General features: G+C 40.8%; 1 protein-coding gene across 11 annotated transcripts in view; it reads right to left on the reverse strand.

Annotated features, from left to right (window-relative positions):
* The window catches only part of CCDC91 (coiled-coil domain containing 91), a 340555-nt gene that overhangs the window by 27033 nt on the left and 285578 nt on the right, over positions 1 to 27944 (reverse strand). The window contains exon 13 of one of the 11 annotated variants that reach the window (XM_073315340.1): positions 3047 to 3089. The exons of the other annotated variants lie outside the window; for them this stretch is intronic. Within the exon in view, the coding sequence (XP_073171441.1) occupies positions 3069 to 3089 (21 nt within the window). The 3' untranslated portion in view covers positions 3047 to 3068. Of the gene's footprint in view, positions 1 to 3046; positions 3090 to 27944 lie in introns of those variants that run through there. 11 annotated transcript variants of the gene reach the window in all.

Raw genomic sequence — 27944 nt, forward strand, 5'->3', positions numbered from 1 at the left:
TTTACTCATGTATGCCTCTGAGAACTGCATTGCACAACAGCCAAAAGTTGCGAGAAAATTACTAATTCCTCTTACTAAATTTACAACTTTAAATGTTTGCCTACTCCTTTATTAACCTAAAAATGGGCTTCCAGGATGATGTGAGGGGGAAAACCCTCTCCCCCACCAGACACCATGTCAATCCTGCCTCGAGGGAAAAATTCCTTCCTGATCTCCCAAAAACTCAAACTGGTCAGACCCACAGCATATGAGAAACACAGTTCAAAGTATACTGCAATCAAAGGGCAGGCAGGGTGGGGAAACAATGTCAGGAAAATGGCTGCTATTTGCCCATAATGGCTTTACATACAGAAGTGGAGAAGGGCAGAAGAGCCCATTAGGTCTCTCCTCCCTACATGGCCTGGTAAATGGACAACAGGTTGGTGGTGAGGTAACCTCTTCCATTCTCTTATCTCTCCTCTCTCAATCCAGGCACAGTCTCCATGTGCATTCTGGTTGAAGGGGAAGGAAGGGAGCCAGAAGAAACAAGGCTCCAGTATCATAGTAATTTTCTTGATACATGTAAAGGTTATAAATACAGCTACATCACAATGAACATAGCTTTTACACACCATAATATCCAACAGTCATCTTACTACTGAAGGTTGTAATTTAGGCTGCCATTCCCCCCCCCCCCCCATTTTGATTGGTTCTGCAGTCTTTTCTCAGCAAAAACTCACTTTCAATCAGAGTTTAGCCTGAATAATGAGTGCAAAATCCGACTAATTCTTTGTAGATGAATACAGCGGAGAGACACACAAAAGAATGAATGGAACAGCTTTTACTTATTTTAAGGACAGAATTTCATATTCTTGTAACTTTATTCTAGGTCAGTTGTTATATACACACACACACACACATACACACACACACATATACACACACACACACAGACACAAACTAGGTTTTCTCACAGTTTCAACTAAATTACTCAAATCGGCATGATTTTCTACATTATATAGTTAAAAATTAAAATAATTGTGTATTTAGTCATTCCTATCATGTTTTACAATAAATAAAAACAAAGTGTACAGAATTAATGTATTTTTCCTGCCCATAGGCATAGTTTGACTCCTATATTTGGGGGAGGGGCAGCTCCAATCAGGTCAATGGGGGGAGGGCAAATTCCATGCCTGCCCGAGGCTTGCACTTTGGCCCCCTTTCTTTCTCATTTAAAAAACAAAAATAAAGATCCAGTAGTATAATTTGGAGACTTATGATATGGTATGGAATTGTGGCAAATAATGAAATGAAAGAGAAGCCCACAAACAGATGCTCAAGTTAGCAGCTGTATATGCTGAAATATGTCTCCACCTAGCAGGGCCTAGCAATTGGAATACTGTATTCTCCCAACATTATGAGGGCGATGGATTTCAATTTAATATTTGAAAATGATCATGATAATATCAAAAGTTTTATGGACTAGAAGGCATTTCCTAAGCATGGAAAATCTTAAGCTTATTTCTCTATCATACACGCATACACAGCACACTGCTTCAGCATGCCTTGTTCAATGTGGAGAAAACAGGGAGAGCCAGGTGCACCAACTCATTTTACACTACAACGTTACATAAATCCCCTACTTAATGCTTTGGGTTTATATTGCTCTTTGAGCTGGGTAAAGGAGCAGTGTGAAAATGCTCCTAAAGCCTCAATATAAATGTTTCTTTAATCCTATTAAAGCCACAAAACAGGCCCAGCCGAATGAGCAGGAAATTGAGCTAAAGAACTCTCAGTGACCCCGTCACCACTGTCACTCTTGGCACTAACCTATTGGTCAGAAGTTCACCCTGACCATGGCATGGGTGATGTAGCATAGTCCAGTTTCAGCACCCCAATTACTGGGCCCTTTTCACTCATGTGTACATATTGGCCAATAGCAATTTTTTGTATAGCACCACGTTTCATATTGTTACCTCAAAGCTGAATGATCAAAACACTGTTGATACGGAAATAATAGAGGTGATTGAGCAGTCTTAAATGTATCTTTGTGGCACAGACAGATTACACATCTCTTTGTGAAAACTGTTTTCCCCAAATATGGCAGTGTATTCAGCCAAAAATGATACAGCTTTATTGCTTTTCTTTTAAAGTCAGAAGAGAGAAAAAAAATTAAGAAAAATACTCAGGGTGACACCACACTTTAAAAACCGGGAAACTGGTCCGTTAAAATGTGTTGGTGGTAACATTTAGGGCTTGGACTCTCATTAATGTGGCCCCTGGGAAAATATAAACACTCTTTCTGAAATTAAATCTTGAGTTTGCCCACCACAGTCTTGTTTTCGGCTTCAGCTGTTGGCACTTCAGTCTGCAATTGAGGCCTTGGATCAAATGCCAAACCAAACATTTGGGAACAAGAATGGTAACGACACCCTATTTTGTTCTAAGTTACATTAAAACATGTAAAGTAAAGCAAAACAAAATACAAGAAAACACTGATTTTGAGGTTTTTTTTTAAATAATCTGATTTTCTACACCTCTCTCACTTCCCTTTAAACAATAAATTATCAAAAGAAAATAGTACTGAATTCTTGAAATCAAAAACACTTATGAATAACAAAGGGTTTCTAGCTTCAAATGAACCTGATGATCAATGAATGATACTGAACAATATGATCACATCTCAAGGCACACTGGGATCACTTAATTTACATAGTTGTTTCTGTTATATGATTTTTGCTTAAAGAATATAAATCTTACAATAACTATTATACTGTAACTCATGAGGATTGCATTTACAAGATTAATTTTGTATATAGTACAAAGACAGGATCAGTATCCACCATGGATTTCAGAGAGGGGCAAACATCATTAACTTAACTGATCCACCTGTGGATCAATAAATGAAAGTTACTCACCTGTAACTGTAGTTCTTTGAGATAGACCCTGTGTATTCATCCTCATGGGATGTAGAAACAGAGCAGCTCTGATGGTGGGATGTTTCATAGGGTCCAATGGGGTGCTTGCACCCCCTTCTGCCATCCCTCCCCTCACTGATCCTCAGTGCTATACTCACAGGATGCAGGGCTCTATCTTGGAAAGCAGTGACTCTGAAAAGGATATGGGGGTTTTAGTAGATAATAGCTGAACGAGTTCCCAGCACAACGCTATGGCAAAAAGGGCCAATGCAATGGTTGGCTGTATAAACAGGCCAATGTCAAGTAGGAGTATGGAGGTTATATGAGCTCTGTGTTTGGCACTAGCACAATGATCCGTGCCCAGATCCGTGCCCAGTCCACCATTCAAGAAGGATAAATTGGAGAGGGTTCAGTAAAGAGCCACAAGAATGACTAAAGGATTAGAAAACATGTCTTAGAATGAAAGACTCATGGTATGGAGCTCCATCTGTTTAGCTTAACAAAGACAAGGTGAAGGGGTGACTCGATCACAATCTTTAAGTACCTTACAATGGAAACAGAAAGTTGATATCGGAGGGTTCTTCAATCTAGAAGACAAAGGTGTAACAATATCTAATGGTTCGAACTTGAAGCGTGCACTAATGACCAAGTGACACCTTTGCAGATGTCTGCAATAGGCATGTTCTTAAACAGGACTACAGAAGTGACTGAGCTCTGGTGGAATGAACAGCCACACAAGGTGGAGGGTGCACCCTAGAAGTTTCATAACATTAGGATGTAACCTGAGACTCATTTAGATAGTCTTTGTGAGGAAAGAGGAGTTAGAAATGGAGGCCAAGAGTCTGGGAGAGGATCAAAAAGTTTTAGTCCTGTAAAGAGAGAAAGTGAGGGCTCGTCAATCAACTTGAGAATGCAGACTGCCCTCTTCCCTTGAAGCATGTGGTGTGGGATAAAAAATAACAGTTGGATGCCCTAACTGATGTGGAAGCCTGTGGAGACTTTAGGTAGGAAGCAAGGATGGGGATAAAGAGTCATCTTGTTTTGGTAGAACACCCTGTAAGGTGGATCAGCTATAGGAGACCTAGTTTGCTCATTGTTATGGCTCAGATAAGGAGGAATGCAGTTTTAAGGGACAAGGGCAGAAGAGAGGAACTCCCCATGGGATCAAATGATATTTTTTCTCAAAGTTCTGAGGACAAAATTAACATTCCACAGTAGAGTGAGCTGTCTTACACGAGGAAAGAGGTTGGTTAAACCCTTCAGGAATCTTGTAGTGGTAGAGTGAGTGAAAACTGAAATCCCATCCAATGGTTGGTGGAAGGCTTTAACAGCAGCCATGTGGACCTGGATAGAGCTGAAAGATAATCCCAGGGTTTTTAAATTCAACAGATAGTCCAGTATAGTAGAGAGAGAAGACTCAGATGGAGACAACAACTGCTGTGTACACAAAAGCTGGAAATGCTTCCACTTCTGCAGGTAGGTTTTTCTTAGGATGGGCTTCCTACTGTTCAGCAGCACAGACTACATCTCAGGACAACAGTCCTGTTATAGGCTCAAGAGCCATCAAGGAACCATGCCTGGAAGTGTAGCAATGAGAGATTGGGGTGGGTTATATGGCCTGACTCCTGGGTCAGAAGGTCTGTTGCCAAAGAGAAAAGAAGAGATGATCTCATTGCTAGATGAATCAGTTGTTGAAACCATGTTGGCCTCAACCATGTTGGAGCTATAAGGATAATCATTGCCTTTTCCTGTTTTCAGCAGGTTTAGGACTTTGAAAAACAGAGGCATTGGAGGGAAGGCATCTAGCAGCTTGCCCCTCAAGCGGAAGTGATGGCATTTCATTTTGGATGGTGTCGTGAAAATTTTTGGGGGACCCTAGGTGAGGCAGATCTTCCAAAAGATTTCAGTTCCCATTCATGATCCTGATGGAAATACCCAATCAGAACATCTGCCATGGTGTTCTCCATAGCTGGTAGGAATGCCACAGAGATGTCAATTTGGTGGGTTAAACACAAATTCCAGAGCTTAATGGTTTCTATGCATAAGGATGGGGATATTGCTCCCTCTTGGCTGTTGATGTAGTACATTACCGCCCTGTTGTCAGTCACGATTCTTATGGAGTGACCCTTGATCTTGGGTAAAAATTGATGGCATGCATAGTGGACTACCCATAGTTCAAGAATGTTGATGTGGAGCAATGTTTCCTGGGGGGTCCACTTGCCCTGTGCTGTGAAGTCCTGAAGGTGAGCTCCCTAACCTAATATGGATACTTCTGTGGTGATAATCCTTGTGGGAGGTAGATGCAAATAAGGTATCCTGAGGAAGAGCCTGAAGAGGTTCTTCCATCAGTTGAGAGTTGAATACCTTCTGGGGAATGGACACTCATTTGGACAAGAGGTGTCTGATGGGTTTATAAACAGTTCTGAGACAAAGTTAGAAGCATCTTGAGTGAAGCCTAATATGGTGTATTACAAATGTGCAAGCCACCATATGGTTGAGGAGTTGTAGGCAGGACCTCACTGTAGTCTCAGGACTCTGCTGCACAGTAGATGAGACTGTAGACATCATGTTGAACCTCTCTGTGGGTAGGTATACACTGTCAATTATGGAGTCCAGTGTGGCTCTGATGAAGTATATCAGTTGAGCAGGTAAAAGGTTAGATTTCTCTGCACTGAGGTGGAGGCCCAAGGAATGAAAAAGAGCCAAGGCCTTGGAAAGGGAGCTGTTCTTTAGAAGCCAGTCATCCAGGTATGGGAAGATGACTATTTCCATCCGGTGGAGATGGGAGGTAACCACCTACAGAACTTCTATAAAGACTGTCAGTGTGGTTGAGAGACTGAAGGGGAGGACCGAATACTGGTAGTGGTCATCTCCAACAATGAAACATGAGAAGCGTTTGTGAGCAGGATGCATAGTCATATGTGAGTATGCATCCTGGAAGTCAAGGCACACTAAACAGTCCCATGGATAAAATAATGTTTTACAATCACTTCAAGAGCTCCTGAATCTCTGTATCAGGATGAGAATGTTCAGAGTCTTGAGATTCAGGATCAGCCTCCATCCCCCTTTTTTCTTGGGAACCAGGAAGTACCTGGAGTAGAATCCTCTTCCAGGTTTCAGAGTAGCACCCGTGTTAGTCTGAATTCGCAAAAAGAGAAGGAGTACTTGTGGCACCTTAGAGACTAACCAATTTATTTGAGCATAAGCTTTCGTGAGCTACAGCTCTCTTTTTGCGAATCCTCTTCCAGTGAATTTGGAAGGAACCAGGAGAGAATGGACTTCCTGCCTCAAGAGACCTTCATGAGAAGAGTCACTGAAGAGGGGAAGGACAGGGAGGGTGAGTGAGAGAGTTGAAGGGAATGATGAAGTTTGATGAAATGATTTCCAATATCCATCCAGGAAGGTGTGAATGGCAGAGAGATGATCCTCATATGATGGATGGTGGACAAGTTGGTGCAGCACAGGATCCAAAGAATGAGATGATTCGTGGCCCTCGAGCAAAGGGTCAAACTGGCTGCTTGGATGAGGTTGCTGACTGGGTAGAGGCAATAGAAGATGTGAAAAATTGAGCAGGGTATCTACAACATACTATATGTATATACTATACTATAACTGATTTTCTTTTATTTATATTTATGTACTATATTATACTTTACTATATGTATATACAGTAATTTACTTGGGACATAAATACCAAAGGAATGCAGGATCACCCTGGAGTCCTTGAGAGAGTGCAGGGACTTGTCTGTTGCATTGCTGAAGAGCTTAGGCCCTTCAAATGAGAAGTCCTCTATGGTATTCTCCACTTCTTGGGGAAGAGTGGAGGACTGCAGCTATGAAGTAAACATATAACTATGGGGATAGCCTAAGAGCAAGCTGCTATGTCAGCTGCAATGAGAGAGGCTTTCAAAGATACTATTGTGTTTGTCTGTCCCTTGGAGATAATATCTTGAAATTGATTCTTCTAGTCTTGTGGCAGATGTTCAATACACTATGAAAATCTTGAGAAGTTGGTGTAAAAATCATACTTTGGCATGGGAATGATAGCTGGATACTCCGAATTGTAACATGGCCAAGGAGTAGCTCTTGTGAGCCTAAAGATCTAGGCATTTGAGCTCTTTGTCATAAGAAGTAGATATCTGCCAGTATTGCCTATTATTTTCATCGACTGCATAGACCACCAAGTGGGAGAGGAAAAAGTTATTTGGATCCCTTGCTCATGGGTGGAATGGTGCCAGATCTCTGCCAGATTGTATGGGGTGGAGACAAGAGGGCACCATTAATAGGCAGTACTATTGAGATGAAGTGTGGAGAATACACAGAAGGGAATGCTGGAGCTCATAAACCTCCTCAAGCGGAATTTTTAGGGTCTCTGCCACACTCTTCATTAGATCCTGAAAACTTTAAAGTCATCCAAACAGGATGGTAGAGGGTACATGACTTTGTCATCTGGGGACAATGAGGATTTATTGGAAGGGAGTGATTACCACTCAGTTCTTGGCTCCTGATACTCTGCAAAGTCTCCCTGAGAAGATGAAGCTTTCTGGGGAGGATGTTCCCTGGATATTAGAGGCTTCTCATCTCAGTGGGCCTTTCTAATGTGAAGGCACTCTTTAAAACTGGTCTTTGCAGGGGACCCCAGGGTTTCAGAACTTGCAATGTGGTGGGGCGTACGGAAAGAGAGCAGGACCGAAGGGGTGTACCTGCCCAGTTTGGCAGGGAGGGTGATGATTAATTCCTGCAGTCTCCTCAACAGGGTACATTGAGAGGATGGAGACTGGAGGTAAAGATAGCTGAATGCTGGACAGGGATGTCTAACTCTAAAGATGTATCATCATATGTGCTCAATGGAGGGGTCAGAGGTGTCTGTACTGGCAGTCAAATAGGTGCCTGCAGCCAAATGGGAGTTGGTCTCCAAGTTTGTACCAGTTGCCCAGTTTTTGTGGGGAGATGTGGTAGGACTTACTAGTAGGCAGGTGCAGGTGGGCACCCAGAAGGGCATCCTCTCTGAGCCTCTCAGAAGAGGGGAATCAGGTTCCTCTGCCATGGGGAAGTCCTCATGGGAGAGGAATGATGCTGGTTCCAGCAATCCGGTGCAGCAATCTCAAGCTAAGGTGAGTCATGAGATACTGGGAATAGTGGATGAGTGGCCTGTATACATCTTATGCCTGTGACATTCAGAGGATGTTGAAGCTGGGGCAGGTGGTTTATTGGAGAAGTCCCTGTGTCTAGAAGACTCCAAAGGTATTGAGGTCGGTGGCAAATACGGTTGTTTGTTGAGAGACTTCTCACTATGCTGAGTGTTAGAAGCCCTTTTGGGCTGAACTGAGTCCTCAGTGCTGGAAGAAGCAGGAGCCTCACTGGTACTCAGAGTGGGAGGTGAGGTCTCCTTAGACACTGGTCTCTGGGAAGATTTGATCCTAGCACTTAGATTCTTTTTCAGGTGACTGAGATCTCTTCTTCTGAGAGTGCTGGAAGGCCTCTGAAGTTGTGCCTTGGTCTTTGCACACTGGAGACTGAGCCAAAGCAGAAGAGCTCACTGGAAGACTCAGAGGCTGAGGCCAATGTACGGGCAGGGATGGGGAGGAGGGAATGAGTGGGCAGAAATCAGACTTTGCAGGTTTTAAAGCACTCCATGAGGACCACCTTAAATCTATCCTTCCTCAACTTCTTTGATCTGCTCTGGTACCTGGTGCAGACCTTGCACTTTGATGAGATGTGGGATTCTCAAAGGCAGCTGGACGGGAAAAGACATGTGGCAGGTCTAGCAGGGTTTGAAGCCTGTGATTTTGGGCATAACCATCAGAGGAAAGACCGCAGCTGAGGAAAGCCTAAAGGTAATGGAGGCCCTAGCCACAGCCACCCAAAAAAGAAGGAACGTGAGGGAATAAAGGCACAAACTTTAAAGAATACTAAGATAAAATAAGAAAAAAAATACATGAACAAAGAAGCACTGATAGCTAGAAGATAAGCTAATGGGCACTGCAACTCTCTGGTTGCAGGCGATTCAGAAGGAACCAGAGCGGCAGCAGGTCTGCCTCTCCCTATATTCCCCTGGTCTGGAGCATAAGGATGTGTAGGGTGCAGGGATGGACTCTCCAACACTGTTGAAGAAAAATCTGCAGAAGCATGAAGGAGCATGGGTGGGTGCATACACTAATGTGGAGCACCCATAAGGCCAATAACTAGAAGAATTAAAACTAATAAAATACTTCTATAAAGAAAATAAGAAAATTTGTAACACTAATCACACCAATTTAAGAAATCTACGTAAAGCACTGAGTCTTCAAAGAGGTTGGTTTGTCTGCTGCCACAGGTGTGAGGAACTGAGGCAGCTGACTCACCACACCCGCTTTTATAGTTTCACCCTCAGAATGTTCAACAACCATGAGGGAAGAGACAGGAGACTGTGAGAGAGCACTCCATCAGGCATTGAAATATTCCACTATCAGGGCTATACACCTATGGTACAAAGACCACCCAAAGAACAGGATAATATATTCTATACTGCTTATTCCTACATACTTTGTGTGACTGACAATTTCTCTTGACCACTAGTTTTCTAATTCCAGGAGTAAACCTTAAAAGCACCATTGGAATATGTAAGTTTAAGTGTTGTCAAATAACTAAAGGCCAGATTGTGACCCAGCCTCCATGGTCATCGAGTGGCCCTCCACTCCGATTTGCTGACTCCCTGGAACTTTGGCCGGGGCCTATGGATAAACAGATGCTGCATGCCTGCTACTCCCTCCCTCAAGCAAACAGATGAACAGAGGGCATAGGATCCAGAGCACTGCCCAACACTGCCACTGGTCAGCAAAGCTGATCAGGACTCGTAGCAAATTTTTGCCCACCCTGGGGCAAAGAAGTTGTAGGGAAGGAATCATGTTTGTACTTCTCTTAGGGCAGTGCAGCTACAGGTCTTACACGGGGCAGACTGTACATGCACAGTTTAGCCCTTAAAAAGTTATTTTACTAACTTTTAGTAGCCCTATACTAACAGAAATTTACTATTCATACTAATACATTAGTAAATATTTAACAGCCTTGCAAAATTCTAGTTCCTCATTATACAGAGTCATTTTTGAAAGGTAAGCAAAATATCTTTTTTTTTTCCATTATCAATGATCTGATCAGCTTCATGCTAATGAGCAGGCAAGATGATTTTCATAGAATCATAGAATATCAGGGTTGGAAGGTACCTCAGGAGGTCAATCTAGTCCAACCCCCTGCTCAAAGCAGAACCAATCCCCAACTAAATCAAATTTTGTGCTTGGGCTGGTAATTTTTATAATAATTTTGCAAGGTTTAACTAAGCAGTAATAAAGACAGATTAAGCAGATCAAGAAGTCTATCAAGAAGTCAAAATTAAACAGCAATACGTACAACCTAAATTTAAGCACACCCACACCACAGTCGGAACTCTGCATACTTTAAATCCATGAATATTAAACACACAGTACCATTAGAACTTAAGAAATAGATTTTACTTGACGCTTTTCACCACATTTGTGCACAAACAGATTTATCTCAAAAGATATGTAATGGCCAGGAACATAGAAAGTAAAGTATAAAGAAAAATAAAAGTACAGTTGATAATCGGTCAAGAAATGCCTATCAGGATAAAAATAAAAAATTTCAAGTGCAGTAAGTTATCTAATAGGCAGCCAATTTCATGATTTCAGAACAGATGAAATGTAGATAATTTCTGCATAAGTCAGATTTGCTACAGCTGAACTTTATGTCAAACCTTATTTGGCAAGAGAGCCAGTAGGGATTTAAAAATCACCTAATCACAATGTGCCAAAACTATGGATAACAAATTTGAAGGCTTAAGTATGAGTGTGATAAATATGGTTCCAACCAAGTAACTTTCCCAATGTACAAGATTCACCAAACATGAAATCTAGAGATTTTTTTTGTAAGATAAAAAGGGATTATAAAATAACTTCTGAAATAGAGAATCTGAGTGTTACTAAAAGGAACAGCGAGAAAAAAATGTAAGTGATATTTAGGGCCAACAAGCAACTTTCAACTCCTATTAAGGTGATGTTTGAATAGGTTTTTTGATCATTATCTTGTTTTACAAGTACATTATATAGCTATAGCCAGTCTTAGTTGGCAGACAGACATCTTTTGTTTTTCTTTTCCTGAGCCATTTTTTCTCCATAAATTTGATATAAGCCTAAACATAAAAGGGTTTTCAAAGTAGAATATTCTTATGAAGATGACGATCTATTGTACGTTAAGGAACTTCCCAATACTCCTGCCAATATCAGAAATTAAAGACCTGAAAAAATATGCCTACTATAATAATAAAAATAAGTAAGGAAGAACTTGTTGTCAGATTTGTTTAAAAGACTTTATTGACCTCCTTTTCTAATGATTTAGATGGAAGGATAGCAATGCAGCTATGTAAGGGTACGGATATCTTCTAATTTGGCCAACCTTTATGAGTGAATTACAGTCAGTTCCTCAGACAATTTCAGCAACCAGATGGAATTTGTTGCCTTTCCCCAAGAGGTGGATAAATGGAATTAAAAAAGACTCTCTCTAACTTGTCTTTCTCTTTCAAGCAGTCTCACAATCTTCATCCTTAGTGATGCAAAATCAAAGACACTATACTCCATTTAAAAATCTCTCTAAATATTAAAGAATGATATAGATAAGAGTGGCGACAGTCTCTCTCCCCTGTCTAGCAAAATTATCTCTTTAAGGAAAGGTTTTGGATATCATATCAGAAAACTTTGACATTTTCATTAACTGTGATGTGGCACTTTCACTGATGAGCATCATTCCAGAAGACTTATATTTCTCAGAACATAAAAATACTTCCTCACCAATTTTGCTCTATGCTAACATTATCATAATGTGCAGATAGGAAGACTCACTCCTCCCCAGGGAACATGGACTGAGATACGATATAACTAAATCTGAAAATCTAATTTATGAATGACGAATGAATAAACATTATATATATCTCCCTTGGGGTTTCCTTTAGGAATTATTTATATAGAAGTTATCTTTTGGTTAACATTACAGAAAACGCATGAACGCTTTTATTTCAAAAATTAATTTTCAGCCCTGCAATAATTTACTCCTCCTTTTCTTTCTTACATATTATTTTACTTCATTCTTAGGAAAAAGTAACTAATTCATGATAGTTGGTTCCCAGGTATTTCTATTATGCATAACTCATGTTTGCCTGTTTATTGTATTAAGTATGCAGTATACCAAAAATGTCGAACAATCCATATATATATATGATCCCCCAAATTCCATACTCCCACTTTATAAATGAGACCTCAGTCCTGTAACTTCTCACCTACACAGAACTCCTTGCAGAATTGGGGCCTTGAACAATACTCCAAGGTTTCTATCAAGTGCTAAAGCTTCCTGTATTCTCCATGAAGCTATAAGGCCTTGCAAATAGGAATAAGTAGAAAAAGCTGAATTTTTCTAGGACACTCTAATGCTAATCCAATCTAATGCTAATCTAATGCTAATCCAAGTAAAGTCCAAAACAAGGATATAAACTGGTCATTGGGAAGTTTAGACTTGAAATTAGATGAAGGTTTCTAACCATCAGAGGAGTGAAGTTTTGGAATAGCCTTCCAAGGGAAACAGTGGGGCAAAAGATCTATCTGGCTTTAAGATTAAACTTGATAAGTTTATGGAGGAGATGGTATGATGGGATACCATGATTTTGGTAATTAACTGATCTTTAAATATTCATGGTAAATAAGCCTAATGGTCTGTGATGGGATGTTAGATGGGGTGAGATCTGAGTTACTACAGAAAATTCTTTCCTGGGTATCTGGCTGGTGAATCTTGCCCATATGCTCAGGGTTCAGCTGACTGCCATATTTGGGGTCGGGAAGGAATTTTCCATCAGGGCAGATTGGAAGAGGCCATGGAGGTCTTTCGCCTTCCTCTGTAGCATGGGGCACAGGTCACGTGCTGGAGGATTCTCTGCACCTTGAAGTCTTTAAACCACGATTTGAGGACTTCAATAGCTCAGACATAGGTGAGAAGTTTTTCGCAGGAGTGAGTGGGTGAGATTCTGTGGCCTGCGTTGTGCAGGAGATCGGACAAGATGATCATAATGCTCCCTTCTGACCTTAGTATCTATGAATCTATGAACCTCACATCCCTAAAGAGGCTCAACATCCAGAGTGACATCTATCCTGGCTTTGCATAATCTCCAATGCTATTCTCACACTGGTTACAACAGAACTACTGGCCAACAGAGTCAACAGGAAGATATGGATAGAACATGAAGTTCTATCTCCCAGCTTTTCCCATAAAGCCAGAAAATGACGGGGAGGGAATGGGCCTAGGAAGTAAAAGAAAGTGATAAGCGTGGAGAGGGTATTCTGAAGAGGTAGAGAGAGAGAGAGAGAAACCATATCTAAACAAAAAGATCCTAAACCTGGATACACCCTGGTGAGGAGGCTGTGAAACTAAATTCTTAAAAATGCTTAATGCACAATCTGTTCAATAATTCACTTAGGGACACTTAAAAGACAGCTGTGAAAAACTTGGTGGCTCCAGGTTGCACACTTCTGGCAATCCCAATTCTTTTTTTACCCTCTTTGAGTTCATGTGAGTTTAGAACCCCTGGACTGATTCTGCAAACGAATCTTCATTATGCATATAGACCTACTGTAGAACACATTGTACAGTTCAGACTCCTCAGTTTAGATTCAAATGAAGGCCAAAATGCAAAGGTAAACACATTTGGAAACACTAAGTTAAATCTTATTTCACACTAAAATATTCAAATCCACAAGCTTTACATAGTTTTGATACACAAATACAAATTGGTCCAGGCTTGTTTGAAAGCTTCATGAAACTTATTAAGGACTGTGTTCCGATATCCTTGTCAATGGTCAAGTGTGGAGTAAGGTGATGTTCAGTGTAAGGATATCAGAATCTGGCTCTGAACTTTTTTATCTTCATATCTAGGTAATTTTTGAGAATCCCTCATCATAGTAGGCCAATTTTTCAGAAGTGACTAGTGACTCAGTTTTTAAGGGTCCAACTTGAGGCATTTTTAAAAGGTGCCTGGTTTTCTGTTTTGCATACTCAGCGCTTAATGAAAATCGCTCTCTTTAAAAGGCTCTGAAGTTGGGCATCCAAATCACCACTTCTGAATAACTGGCCTAGGCAATAAATACATAATAACTTATCTTTAGGGATTGAGCTTCCCTTCCCAACTCTATGATTTGGCCACTGTTATATAGTTGGTTTCCTTTTTTGTTTGCTTTAAAGAAACCCTACTTCTCGTTTTTCTTTCTCCTCTTCCTCATTGTTAGTCCATCACTTATTTACTGGAGAAAGGTGTATGTTAAAAAGTGAGTCTGAGGAATGTTGGAATCAGACTTGGACAGACACTTGCTGTATGAAGTTCTAAGCACGAGTTGAATATTAAAGAATGTGGGTTGAATATTGAATTTGCAATGAAACTCGCAAAGTCTCAACTGGTCTTGTGTTTTGTTGACTCATTACTAATGGCAAATAATTTATGCAAAAATCAATTAGATTTTTTTATTTTTGCAAAATATTAGACATTGAACTCCTCTACAACTGAGGGCCATTAAGATTTCTCCCATTTGCCAGTAACAAATGGTTTTGATGACAGAAGTACTCTAGCACAAAACAACAGTGTTTAACTGAAAAAACTATTGCCTAACTATATTTCTTTTCAATATAAACATGTTACTCAACTGATATACTATACGTGTGAATGGAAGCAGAGAATGCACAGAACTTTTCAGGATAATCAGCATCTCATAGGGTTGGATTTTGAAAGAAAGATATTCTTTACTGACTACTGTATTAAAAAAACCCTGTTCCCAAAGGAAGGAAAAGGTCTAGATAGGGGAAAAAAATGATATGACAAAATATAATATGGGCCTCAAGAGAAATTTATTGGCAAGCAGAATCTCAAAGACAAGTTATATTTTATATGAACTGGACTTGATGTAGAATAATGAAGGCACAAGGAAAATGATAAATACTAGAACTGTGGTAATGGTAGTCAAATCTAAGATTGCAAGGTTCAATTGTGTAAATATAGATTGAAGAGATTTCAAGCAAATTGGAATGTAAGATGACATCAGATCCAAAAACAAGAACAATAAGCACTTTCTGTAATGGATAAATGGCTTTAACGCTCTGCAACCCCAAAGGAAAAAAAACACCTGGTAAAAGTTAAGTTATGAAAAAGTTACACTAATATGAGAGAGGGGTCACTGAACTGGGAGCCGTGACATCCTGAGTTCTAAACCTGCGTCTGGCAGACACTCTCTGTAGCCTTGAGCAAGTCACAATCTTTGTGTTCTCATGAATTAATTTATAATCACAACACTATGGAAGATATGTTTGTAAAGAGCTAAAGGTGTGATTCTGCTGCCCATGTCCATATTAATCAGTACCTTACTTCCTCTCCAAGTCATTCCACTGAAATCAGTAATGGGACTGTTTGTACACAAAGTTACTACTCCATATGAGTAAAGATGGTAGAATGTATCCTAAAGAGATGCTTGTTAGGATGGCAAATTGTGAATTTTTCCAAATGTGCTAATTTAAAATGTAAGGGGATATAATCACAATTCTTAGTGTTACATAATATAAAATTTATCTTACTGTAGTAGCATATACCAGACATCAATATGTATTCCTACACACACCTCTCTAGATAAATAGCACCATGCATAAAGCCATACATTTACTGAAATGAGGGCAGAATGAGACCCTCTAATTTCCCAGAAAAAGCACCCTGTCACAGAACTAAAGGAGTAATTCCTCTACTTATGGCTGGAAGAAACTCTTATCTTGAGCCAAAGTTCTTCCGTTTACAATATGAAAGACACGGTTAATGCCAGATTACAAAGACTCTTAAAAATAAATATATTTTTTTTTAAAAAATGTGTCCTTCACTTGCTATAATACTGGAAAAAATTATCTATTAAATACCAAAAAATAAATAAATAAAAAAATTAAGTCCTCTGGACATTCATACTTTTGAAGTTTTATTTTGGCAAATATTAGTCAGATAGAGACAATGTTTGGTTATGTTTTCCAGTAAAGGTTATGAGACACAGCTGCACAAATCATATGGGAGCACAAATTAGTACAGTGAATTCTGCTTATAATGGACACATCCTTGTTCCCAGCTTTTGTCGTTTAAATCTAGATGGTGTGGATGTATGACAAGGGTGTGTCCGTCAGAGAAATGGGGACAGAATAAGTACAAGACTTTTATGCCATTTAACTCAGTCTTGACTAGGCATTCTGTTTCTCACTTTGTAGGCCAAATTATGCCCTCTGAAGTCAATGGGAGTTGGACATGAATATCAGAAGAGAATTTGACTCTGTTTATTGAAATTCATTCTGTTGTCAGGAAACAGGCAGTAAATTTTTTTTAAAGGAAGCCAAATGTCAAAGTCAACAGGGAAAACTTAAGTTTGTTGGCTGTATGTTGTGGGTCCTGAAATATGAGACCATAAGAAATGGTTACTGTGCAGCATTTCCCTTACAGAGTAAATTATTTGTCATTCAAAAGATTTGTTTAAATAGCCTACTCAGCATGAGAAGATTTATTTGGTAGAAAATTGAATCTTTGGTAGCTCTATTTTATTTCTGCATGTGCCAGCTCTCCCCACCAGTAATCCCCTTTTCTATGCACTGCTAATGCCCACAGAAGTTCAAAAAGTGTGTAACATGCACTCTATGATATATGGCTAGAAAAATATATTATATGTAATGTTTAGCACTGGGTTCTTTGTTTGATATAAAAACTGCTTCTATGTAGAATATATATTTTATGATGCTTTCATAACAATAGGCAGTTAGACATCCGACTGGTTCTTAGACAGTTAGCTCTGTTGATGACACAGTGATTGGAACTTGACAGCAGAAAAATTTTACATATCTTCATTTCCTGAAGCTTTCCCACTCTTTGTTCTCTTAGGAGCTCACAATGTCTAATCTTTAAGAGAAGGCAAAACTTATTTTAATCAACAAAAAATGTACAGTTTGTATAGAAGAGGCTTGAATATAGAGGATTTTAAGCTTTAAAAATATGAACTAGAAAACAGAATTGCACTGACCTTGATTAATGACAAAAAAACTGGAAGCAGTTCTTAGTTTCAAGTGCTTTACTGACCAATTAATTGCTTTGGTGATTAGGGTTTTCATCAGACATTTGGAAACATTTTGTTTTTATTTTTATTGAGTTTAGTCTGAGTCCGTTTCTGGACAATTTACAAGGACACCGTCAACATGAAAAATCATATTGTAGTTGCAAGAAACCCCTAATGTTATTAAAATTGAAGGTTGCTAGCAAAACACATTTTGCTTTCAGTTTGTTTACTTTGTGCATACAGATAGCATATTACATAAAATTCACTGTTTTGTTGGTCACTTGCACTTGTCTCTTCATGAAGTAGCATGTTTATATTACTTGGTCTATGGCAAGCAGATAAGCACCCTCTTCACCAAACTCTTGAAAAGGGCATTTACTATTAATAAAAGCAGCAGCACTATTTAGGTTTCTGAGTTTGGGGACGCCTGCACAGAGCTGAGAGCACGAGGCACAGAGGAAGGCTTCCCTTCTTCATTCTCTATAACCCTACATGAGGATGGGAACAATGGGAGCCTGGGAAGTGCGTACTTTCTTTCATTTCCTGGATCCAGCATGGGACAGGGGAGTGACAGAAAGCTGCAGGACCCTGGTACCTGCTTTTCCCTCCCCAGCCCCATACATGTAGCTTGAGACAAAGAGTATAGAAGTTGGGAGGCCTTATCCTCAATGCTGCTGATTCTGTCACAGCAAGCGGAAGACAGATAGACATGGACACAGAGGTAGGAGGCATGGTGTTACTCTTGGACCTAACCACTTTTCATGGCTGAAAAAAACACTTATAAACATCAGCAGATAAGCAATATATATTAAATTCCACATATACTATTTATACTTTATTTTTTAAAACTAATCAATTCAAAATATTCAAGCTGACAATGTCCCTTTAAGGCTTTACTGAGAGCAAAACACCCTTCATTGGTGGCACTGTCCTGAATGGGTGTCACCCGTTGACAAGTGGACACAAATGTCAAAGTCAACTTTATACATTAATACAAAATTGCCACCTTTCCAAGGGTCACAAATTCCAACAAGCTTAATAGCTATATACGGCATCTGGGTAAGTGTGAATACTTAGCATCTCTTCTGACGTTCTAAAACTGGAGGAACAGGTTCTTTTAAACAATATCACTTAGCTAGAGAAGAAATTCAGAGGGCAGTCTAGCCTGAAGCAATTCTCTTTCAAAAGAAGAGTCATTGAAACTAAAAGATTCTTCACTGAAACTCCACAATGAATTTTTGTGGTGGTTGGGTGGAAGAGAGTGCTCCCCAGATAGAAGATATTCATTCGGAGCGTACAACTCTGTACAGGGAGAGAGTCTTCTCTCCACTAGGGTCTTTATAGAAGAGTTGCCAAATGATTTTCTATCCCCAGAAGGGTCTATGCAGCATCCTGCCCTTTTCACTGGAAGGGCTGGCCTTTGTGCAGCCCAGAAAACTGTAGACATTTTGCTGAATAGACCTTCTAAGAGTTTATTTTCTGAAATGGTTGTTTATGGATTAAAAATTATTCACCTCAGTATTTTCCAATGAAAGTGAAGAAAGTGTAGTACAATATATCTGGCAGCTACTTATACTGTAAAAATATAGATGGTAGACTAACATTTCAACTTACAATAAAGATTTACGGGTAATGGCACTGAATACAGATTCAAAATGATGTTCAGAAGATGGTGTCCTCTGTGCAAAGCTCATTAATAATGGATTGCATGACCTGATATTCTCTACTTCATGATAAATTCAGGAAAAACAATTTAAAAAGCAAGCTGTCAACATGTTAAAAACTTAAGTTGTTTGTTTTAATCCAAAAACATTGATAGAAATGCTTAAAAATAACATTTTATTTTGGCAGCCCATCTGACATGTAGAAGGCATAAACTTTTAAAATGGCTTTTTAAGTATCAGGTTGTAATTTCATAAACTATCATTAAAATGCATCCTTTATTAATGGACTAAAGGAATGAAGTTCATCTGTTTGTTACTTTATGATCAAATTGCAATGCATTTATTAAGAGCCTGGTTCTCCAAGTGTACGGAAGCCAATGAGAGCTGAACCTTTTAGAATTAGATCACAGATTATTAACATTTAATTTATATCCTCCTCCTACTTTCTCCAAATCCCTTATTAAGCCTGTTAATGTAAAATGATTGGATATATCCATAAGAAACAATTACAGTCCAAGTTACTTTGCCGGTCAACAGCTAATGTTGTCATGACCAGATCTGGATGTAGAACAGAGAAGTATGGATCGACCAGGTATGTGGACCTTTGCTACTATCTGGGAGTTTTCTTTGGACATTATGTCTGAACTTCGTCATTTGCCACTGATGCAAACCGGTCAAACTAGGGTTATCCTAACTGGGAAGTTAACAGTGTGATCATCAGTGGGTTCAATCGACCATTTCCCAGACTGAATGATCGTTTATGTGAATGATCTGGAGTAACAACAGGTGTGCTTCAGGAGTCCAGGATTGTATCCATATGGTATCTCCATAGAATATTGACTCCTTTGCAACTCAGTGAAGTTGAAACATTGAATTTCTTGCAGTTGCCACCTGGATCAACAGTGGATCCATATTGTTCAACATCTCTGCCAAAAAAAACTTAGTAAGTCCCTGATTTTGGCTGATCCCTTTGAAAATACCTTGTTGATGGCTGCCTGAAGCTTGTACCCCTGGTCTTATTCCTTTCTTGTGAGGCTGCCAGTTTGGTCTTTTGAGAGTTGATGATAAAACCATGTTTCTGGGTGTTTTACTGTTCTCTCCATAGAGAGTTTTATTGGAATTTCTGGCAATTGATGTTCCAAACGAGATTATCAAAAATAGTTATAACTCAACTCCTCTGTTGCAGATTTTCTCTGTCCATGGTGATAGGAACAGTTAATATCATCCCTGGCACAGTTGACAGCCTAACAGGAGAACCTAATATCTGTACTAAGAGGGTTCAAAACTAAATCTGAAAAATTTCCATTCACTTTGCGCGACAGGAATGTGAGATACAATTCTTTAAGAGCTACATCCCCTTGGTGTATGCTGGATAGGGAGGACTCATCCTGAACTTCCAAAATCTAATAAATTTGTTGGGGGCTTATTGTATAAGACCGCTCTTATTACTCCAGCTTGTTCAGGACCACAAAATACTACCTTTTGGGCTTTTGCCAATCCTGCTTCCATCAACCAATGAGAAGGGGCATCCCAGAGATTGGGATCACCAGGCACGCAGTCAAAGGAGAATTACATTTTTTTGTATAATCTCAGTTTTATTCATTCTTGTTGCAGTGCCTGTAACCCAACTGCACACAGATCTGTGTCCGGCCTAACACAAGACCAGCATTGAAAGCATTTGCCCATAAAGCTCAGCATACATTTTTTTTAGTTAGTTAGTTTCTTTAGTTCACTATATTGCTACTTTTGATGTTCAACTAAATAGTCACCTCTGATTCTCAAGCTGTCCCCTGAACACTAATCCCTCTTCCCTCCAACAGCAGCAGCATGCAACGTATATCAATTACATGTAAAAACATGTGCACAATTTATCTAACAATGTTTTTTCTGCTCAACTAAAATTAAGTTTTACAAAAACTCCATATGCATATCTTTATTTTGGGTTTAAAATATTACACTCATTAAAGCCTTCTAATTAATACAGCAACAAGTACAGCATTGGCAGCATCAATGCGAGATAAAACTACACCACACAATCACTGTGTCTCAGCTCTGAACTGTGAAGATCACCTTAAAGGGAAAGAGGATAGTTTAGTCTCCAGGACTCATTCCATGCATGGTCCCTTTTACTGAGACTTTCTATCAGTATATCCATTTATTGTAGTAGGCACACATTCATGTTTCAACCACTGCTACTCTAGGTTTATTGGAGGACCCTAGTGAGTTAATTAGCTGGAGCAAATTTAAATCCGTCTAGGAGATCCGAGTACTAGAGCAGGTAGATACCAACTTGAAGCGCATTCAGTTCATAACAGTTTATCTTTAGAAGGGTAAATAGAATTCATAATTAATTAAAGATAACTTAAGTCTTCCTTTTACAATTACATTTTCTATTTGCAGCTCCTCCTGGGGAGACACTTATTCTTCCTTCTGGGCAAAGTCCTCTCACATACACAAAGCCCAACTGATCAGAGATTGTCAGAGATAATAAGCCAAAGTAGAAGTTTATATCCCCAAACTATAGACAGGTTAAGTAGCAACCACACTACTGAGCAGCACCCCACATGCTCCGTACTCCTTTACAGACCACTGGACTCGTGTAGTAATGCATCCTGTGTACTCTCCCTGCCTCAAACCTCTATAAGTGCCAATTTGTTAGACGGAGAGCCCCCTTCCACAATAGACAGTCACCCCGACACACAGGTTTGCACCAGTCACCTGTCAAGTTAAAAGTAATTTAATAAAAATATTTGGACTTTGTAATAAACATCAGCTTAGATTTTTTAAAAAAAATCTTAAGACAATATTTTTCACTACTTATGTACTTTGCCCAACATTTAAAAAACCCTTTACACTTTTCAATTTGCAAAAAAGGAGCTAACTCTAGCTTCTGTGGTTCCCCTCCAAGCCCATTTGCTTCCACTTATACACCTTTGCTGTTGGCCATATTAACTCAAATGATACCCCAGGCATCCAAAAGAAAGCAAACTGAGGCTGAATATGTGAGATATCTTCCACAGCTGAATCAAGACATTCCTGCACCAGTAGTGATAAGATACATACAAACAGCATTCAAAGAAACAAACAAACCTGCCTTTTCAGGAGTGCAAAAACTATTCAGGTGTATCAGTATAACCTTGATGTGGGGGTGAGGCGAATAGGTGGTCAGAATCTGAGTCCTGCATTTAATTGATTATCTTTATTAACATTATTGCCAAAATGTAGCTTAAAGACTTTTCTATTCAGGTACATTCTCTGAAAAGCAGCTTTGTCCATGTAATTGGACTCTAAGATTGGTAGGGATATATGAGTTTAGCGAGTAGGGTCTACTGATATTTCTAAGCTTCATTTTGACTATACTGAATACTTTTCATTGTTATATTAGCGCATAGTTCAAGTCCTGTAAAGCAAGAAAATTACTAATAGTTCTTGGTTAAAGAAGCGGATTATATACATACTTGCAATTTAAGCCTCAGGTAAGAGATTCAGAAACTGGCTAGGAAGCAGAAAGAATTTAGAACTCAGCGTTTAACAGGTCATGTGACCCAAAACAGTTTGTAGAATGCTATAATCCCTAGTTGTCTCTTTCTTTTCAAATGAAAACTAGAAATATGACAAAATAACTTTCTATACAAAAGTACTCAAAGTACTCAAAATGGAAGAATATTTCATAAAATACAAGAGAGTGAATATAATTTTCTCTGAATTACCCTTAGCAGAAGACGTGACAGTGTCACACATGTCCTCTCTGCTAACATATGTATCTATTTGTAATAAACCTGGAGAAAAATCATCAAGATTTCTCAATTCTAAGAAGAAATAAAAATTATTGGTTTGATTCTCAACCGCTCATAAACAGAGCTCAGATACAGTTCAGTGTGGTCGATGACAGGGACACTGTATCGGGGTGGTTACCCGTGCCTGCTCTGTGGGGCTTGAGAGCCAGGGCTGAGGGCAAGAAAAGCTAGGCTGATTGGGGAAATGGCCGCAGCTGGGCCATGCCCCAATCAGGCCACAGCTGGACCTATAAAGGGGCTGCTAGGCTGAAGCTCAGCCAGAGTCTCTCTCTGCATTCAGAAGGGGAAGGGCCTGGCTGCAGGGACCTGAAGGAATACCTAGATCGGAGCAGGGCTGAGGGGGACAGGCCAGGGGAACAGGGGAGCTCCGGCCTGGAAACCCCCAGGCTGCGAGGCCTAGATTAGGGCCTATTAGGTACTGGGGTTGCAAGGGGGCAGCCCACGGGTAGACAGAGGTAGCAGGTTCAAACCCCTTCGCCTGTGATGAGTGGCTGATGTACTGCAGTCTGCCCAGGGAGCAGGGCTAAGTGAGGACTGGCAGTAGCCAAGACTGAGGTGAAGTGGGGATAGTGGGTGTGGGGGGTTCCCCTGGGTGGGGAGACCCCGAGACTGAGGGGTTGCTGCAAAAGGGGCAGCACCCCAGACAAAAGGGCACCTGCAGAGATTCCCTCTACATATTTGGAATTCTCCAAAGCAAATCCGTGGCACCTTTAGTTTCACTTTATGCCTTCATAAGTCATGCATTTGGGGGACCAGAGAATCCAACCCTACAGAGTCTTAATTCAGGCACTGATTTTTTTTCCCACTGAGTTTTTCACTGCTTTGGCTATATGTAAAACACATGTAAGTAAGCTCTATTGCTCTGACAGAAGATAAAGAGAAGTCATAATATATATTGTATAAGCAGATACAATGGGAAAGACCCCTTGGTGAAGACAACAAAGTTTTTGCACTAAAAAAATAATTTCAACAAGTGGAAATACTGTTCTGTGCTAAGTATTATGAAATCAACCTCTCAAATCCCACTTCAATTATTTACTCCACAGTACTGGAAAGAATTGTTTTAAAACACATGATGGGCCACATGTAAAAGTAAAAACAGAACCACAGTAATGGAGTAAAAATTAAGCACAAAGGGAAAGCACTTAGTGTATAAACGTCTTAGACAGAATCATGTGTGAACAAGGATCCATAAATATAACAGAAAATAAAACAGGTAATTAAATTATTTAAAATGTCAAATGTCCCCACATTCAAAGACCCCAGATGAATATAATTAAAGATTTTAATAACTCCTGTAAAATAACAAGGAAAATTTAATTAAAGTTCTCTGTTCCAGGATAACAACATTATGGGGCCAATCTTATTCTCACTGAGTCAATGGGAGCTTTGCCATTGACTTCACTGGGCAATGGATCAGGTTCCATATACAAAAAGGATAATAAAATCTCTTCAATGGTCACAGAACAAAGAATCTGGATAATTCATCATGCACTGATAAAATACACCCATACTCCAAAGATAGTGGATTGTGCTTTTGACTGAATAACCAGAACCAACATATTAGAACTGATAACTCATTTTCATTGGGTTACATTTACTGGTTGCCTTCAAAGGGGAAACTGGCCATGATGGCCCACCCCTGGTCTCCTCTCTCTCTGCACCAATCACACACACTGGCTGGCACTGCTCCTCTCTGGTTCCCAGGAGGGGAATCTTCAGAGATGGAGGTAGAGATCATATACCTCCCACAGAGCAGATACTGTCTCTCCAGTTGTCCTTATCCTGCCATGGACCCAAGCCAAGGCATCCCACCCCACCCTAGGACAATGGCAGATGGCATTACAATGGCCATTTTGGAACCCCTGGGCCTTTCCAACAATGCAGGGACCGCAATCCAGAACGTCATGTTCTGTGGCATCTGAGTCCACAGCACTTCCATAGCTCAGCTCAGAGCAGGCTCTGGTACAGAGGCCGGTGCCGAACACCAAGAGCCTTCACCTTGAGACCCATCCAGTGCTGAGGGAGAAGAACAGTGCCCCCTACCAATACAGGCTTCCTCCTCTTCTCCTATTGAGGCTATCCCGGGAACAGAGAGATCACCCTCTCAGGATAAAATGAATCAGGAGCTCCTCAAGTTAGTAGTTCAAAACCTAAGGATCCAGGTGGAGGAAACCAGGGAGTCCTATCATGCCTTAATAGACATTCTAATGGCAACAGACTCTTCAAGAGTGGCATGGCCCCTGAATGAGGCCATTATGGATCCCACCAATGAATTATGGCAAACCCCAGCATCCCTTCAGCCGCTGACAAAGAAAATTGAGAAGAAGTACTTTGTCCCGGCTAAGGGTTATGAATTGCTTTATACACATCCACCACCAGGATCTCTGATTGTGTCAGCAGTCAATGAGCAAAAATGACAGAGGTTACGAAGGCCAAAAGGCCAAGGATTCCAAAAAATTAGACCTTTTTGGTAGAAAGGTCTACTCAATTGGTGGCCTCTAACTCAGGATTGTGAACCAGCAGGTGCTCCGGAGCAGGTACGATTTTAATTCTGGGGACTCCGTGCTGAAATTTAAGGAATTGTTACCCCAAGAATCCAGAAGAGAATTTGCAGCTCTCATGGAGGAAGGCAAATCAGTGGCGAAGGTGTGGAGGACTCTGCAGCTTGATCTATGGCCTCAACGGTGGCAAAGTATAGAAGTTCATGGCTTCAATCCTCAGGCCTGCTGCATGAGGTCCAACAAACCTTGCAAGACCTTCTTTTCGAGGGTACCCTGTTTTTTTCTGAGCAGACAGACTCCAAACTACACAGCCTGAAGGATTCAAGAGCCAACTGGGAGTCCCTAGGACTTTTTACATCGACACCCATGAGGACACATTATAAGCCTCAGCCGGCTACTCAATTCTTCATGCTTCCTGCCCGGCAGAACTACCACAGGAAAAGAAGCATGGGCTTTAGGAGAAGACCTCTGCCCTGATCCTCATCTGCGTCCATGCCTGCCCCCACAGACACTCTGGTGGATCCAAGCAGACCTTTTGATAGGATGCTTGGAGACAATGTACCAGAACAGATTTTGGATCCAACCTCTCCAGTTTCTGTAGACCGTTTATCTCATTTCTATCAGGCGTGGTCCCATATTACAACAGACCATTGGGTGCGAAGCACAATAGCAGTGGGCAACACCCTTCAGCTCAGTTTTTCCCCTTCCTCCCACCCTCTCCCCATCCCTCTTCAGGGACTCTTCTCATGAGCAATTTCTAGCCCAAGAGGTGCAGTGGTTCCTAAGAGTGGGAGCTCTGGAAGAGGTTCCACTGGAGTTAAGGGGACAAAGGTTCTACTCCCAATATTTCCTAATCCCGAAAGCCAACGGTGGTCTAAGACTGATTCTGGACTTGTGAAAGCACAACAGATACATGAAGAAGCAAGTTCCCCATGGTGTCCGTGGCTTTATTCATCCCCTCCCTGGATCCAGGGAACTGGTATGCTGCCCTCAATTTGAAGTATGCTTTCTTTCATATCTCGATCTTTCAGGGACACAGAAGGTTGGGTTCATCGTGAACCATGTACACTATCAATTTGTGGTTCTCCTGTTCAGCCTGTCAGCAGCCCTTTGGGTGTTCACAAAGTGCATGGCAGTCATTACAGCCTGGTTGAGAAAGCAAGGGATTCAGATCTACCCTTACCTTGACGACTGGGTGGTCACAAGTAAGACAAGGTCCAGGTAGAGTTCACTCTAAAGCTAATCGAGTCAACATTCCAGGACTTGGGTTTGCTGATAAACTTGCAGAACTCTTCCCTCTCCCCATTTCAAAGGACAGAGTTTATCAGGACGATCCTCAACTGCATCCAAGCCAGAGCCTTCCTCCAGAAGCACAATTCCAAGCAATAGTGATGCTTATAGAGAACATCAGGGATCACCCCATCACGACAGTAAGGAACTGCTTGAAGCTCCTGCACTATGTGTCCTCATCCACCTATGTGGTTCATCATGCGAGACTTTGACTCAGACCTCTCCATGCGCAGCTGCTATCTGTATTCTCATGAAACTGACACCATTTGGACACAGTTATCACAGTTCCCCTGTCAGTGATTGCCTTCCTCAATTGGTGGCGAGACCATTGAGGGTGTGCGAGGGAGTCTCATTCTCAAGACTCCAACCATCAGTGTCTCTTGTTACAGACACTTCAACAATGGTCTAGAGCCCCTGGAGCTGTCTTTTCCCCTCTGCCTGAGAAAGTGGGAGAGGAGATCCTAAGTCGGGGGAGGCGGGGGTGGGTAGGGGGCTGGGGGGGTCAAGAACCCTAGGAGGAGCAGAGGTGAGGCAGGGGGCTGAACTGATGATGGGATTTAGGGGGCGGCCAGATTTAGGGATGGGGAGAAGGGAGCCTACAAGAGGGCAGAATAAAACAAAAATGAATTATTTTAGCTATTTGGACCCACACCTGTGTCTAACAGGTAAAAAAGAACATCTATATGCTTGCTGTACCGAAGAGTTCTCCTTTACTACTAAATTTTAGGATTGCTTTTATTGTGTATTATTTGTTTATTGTTCTCTTGTTATACTGACATGTGATTAGTGCTATATGAATTATTAATAAAATATTACCAGGCTAATCTACTTTTTAAAGGAATGGGCCCATTCATGATCAGGATATTCTAACTTAGAGCCATCAAATAAGAAATTTTTAAAAATTGTAATTATTGTTTAAATTTAAGTCACTACTTAGATTAAAATTATAATTTATAATTCAGCCACAAAAAAGGAGGTCTTCTGTAGCAAGTGGCTTCCTTTTGTAACTTTGATTCTTTCTATGGGTATGTCTACACTACGAAATTAGGTCGAATTTATAGACGTCGGTTTTTTAGAAATCGGTTTTATATATTCGAGTGTGTGTGTCCCCACAGAAAATGCTCTAAGTGCATTAAGTGCATTAACTCGGCGGAGCGCTTCCACAGTACCGAGGCAAGCGTCGACTTCCGGAGCGTTGCACTGTGGGTAGCTATCCCACAGTTCCCGCAGTCTCCGCTGCCCATTGGAATTCTGGGTTGATATCCCAATGCCTGATGGGGCTAAAACATTGTCGCGGGTGGTTCTGGGTACATATCGTCAGGCCCCCGTTCCCTCCCTCCCTCCGTGAAAGCAAGGGCAGACAATCATTTCGCGCCTTTTTTCCTGAGTTACCTGTGCAGACGCCATACCACGGCAAGCATGGAGCCCGCTCAGGTAACCGTCACCCTATGTCTCCTGGGTGCTGGCAGACGCGGTACGGCATTGCTACACAGTAGCAGCAACCCCTTGCCTTGTGGCAGCAGATGGTACAGTACGACTGGTAGCCGTCATCGTCATGTCTGAGGTGCTCCTGGTCGCCTCTGTGAGGTCGATCAGGAGCGCCTGGGCAGACATGGGCGCAGGGACTAAATTTGGAGTGACT

Source organism: Lepidochelys kempii, chromosome 1 (genome assembly GCF_965140285.1).
Source record: "Lepidochelys kempii isolate rLepKem1 chromosome 1, rLepKem1.hap1, whole genome shotgun sequence".
NCBI lineage: Eukaryota > Metazoa > Chordata > Testudines > Cheloniidae > Lepidochelys > Lepidochelys kempii.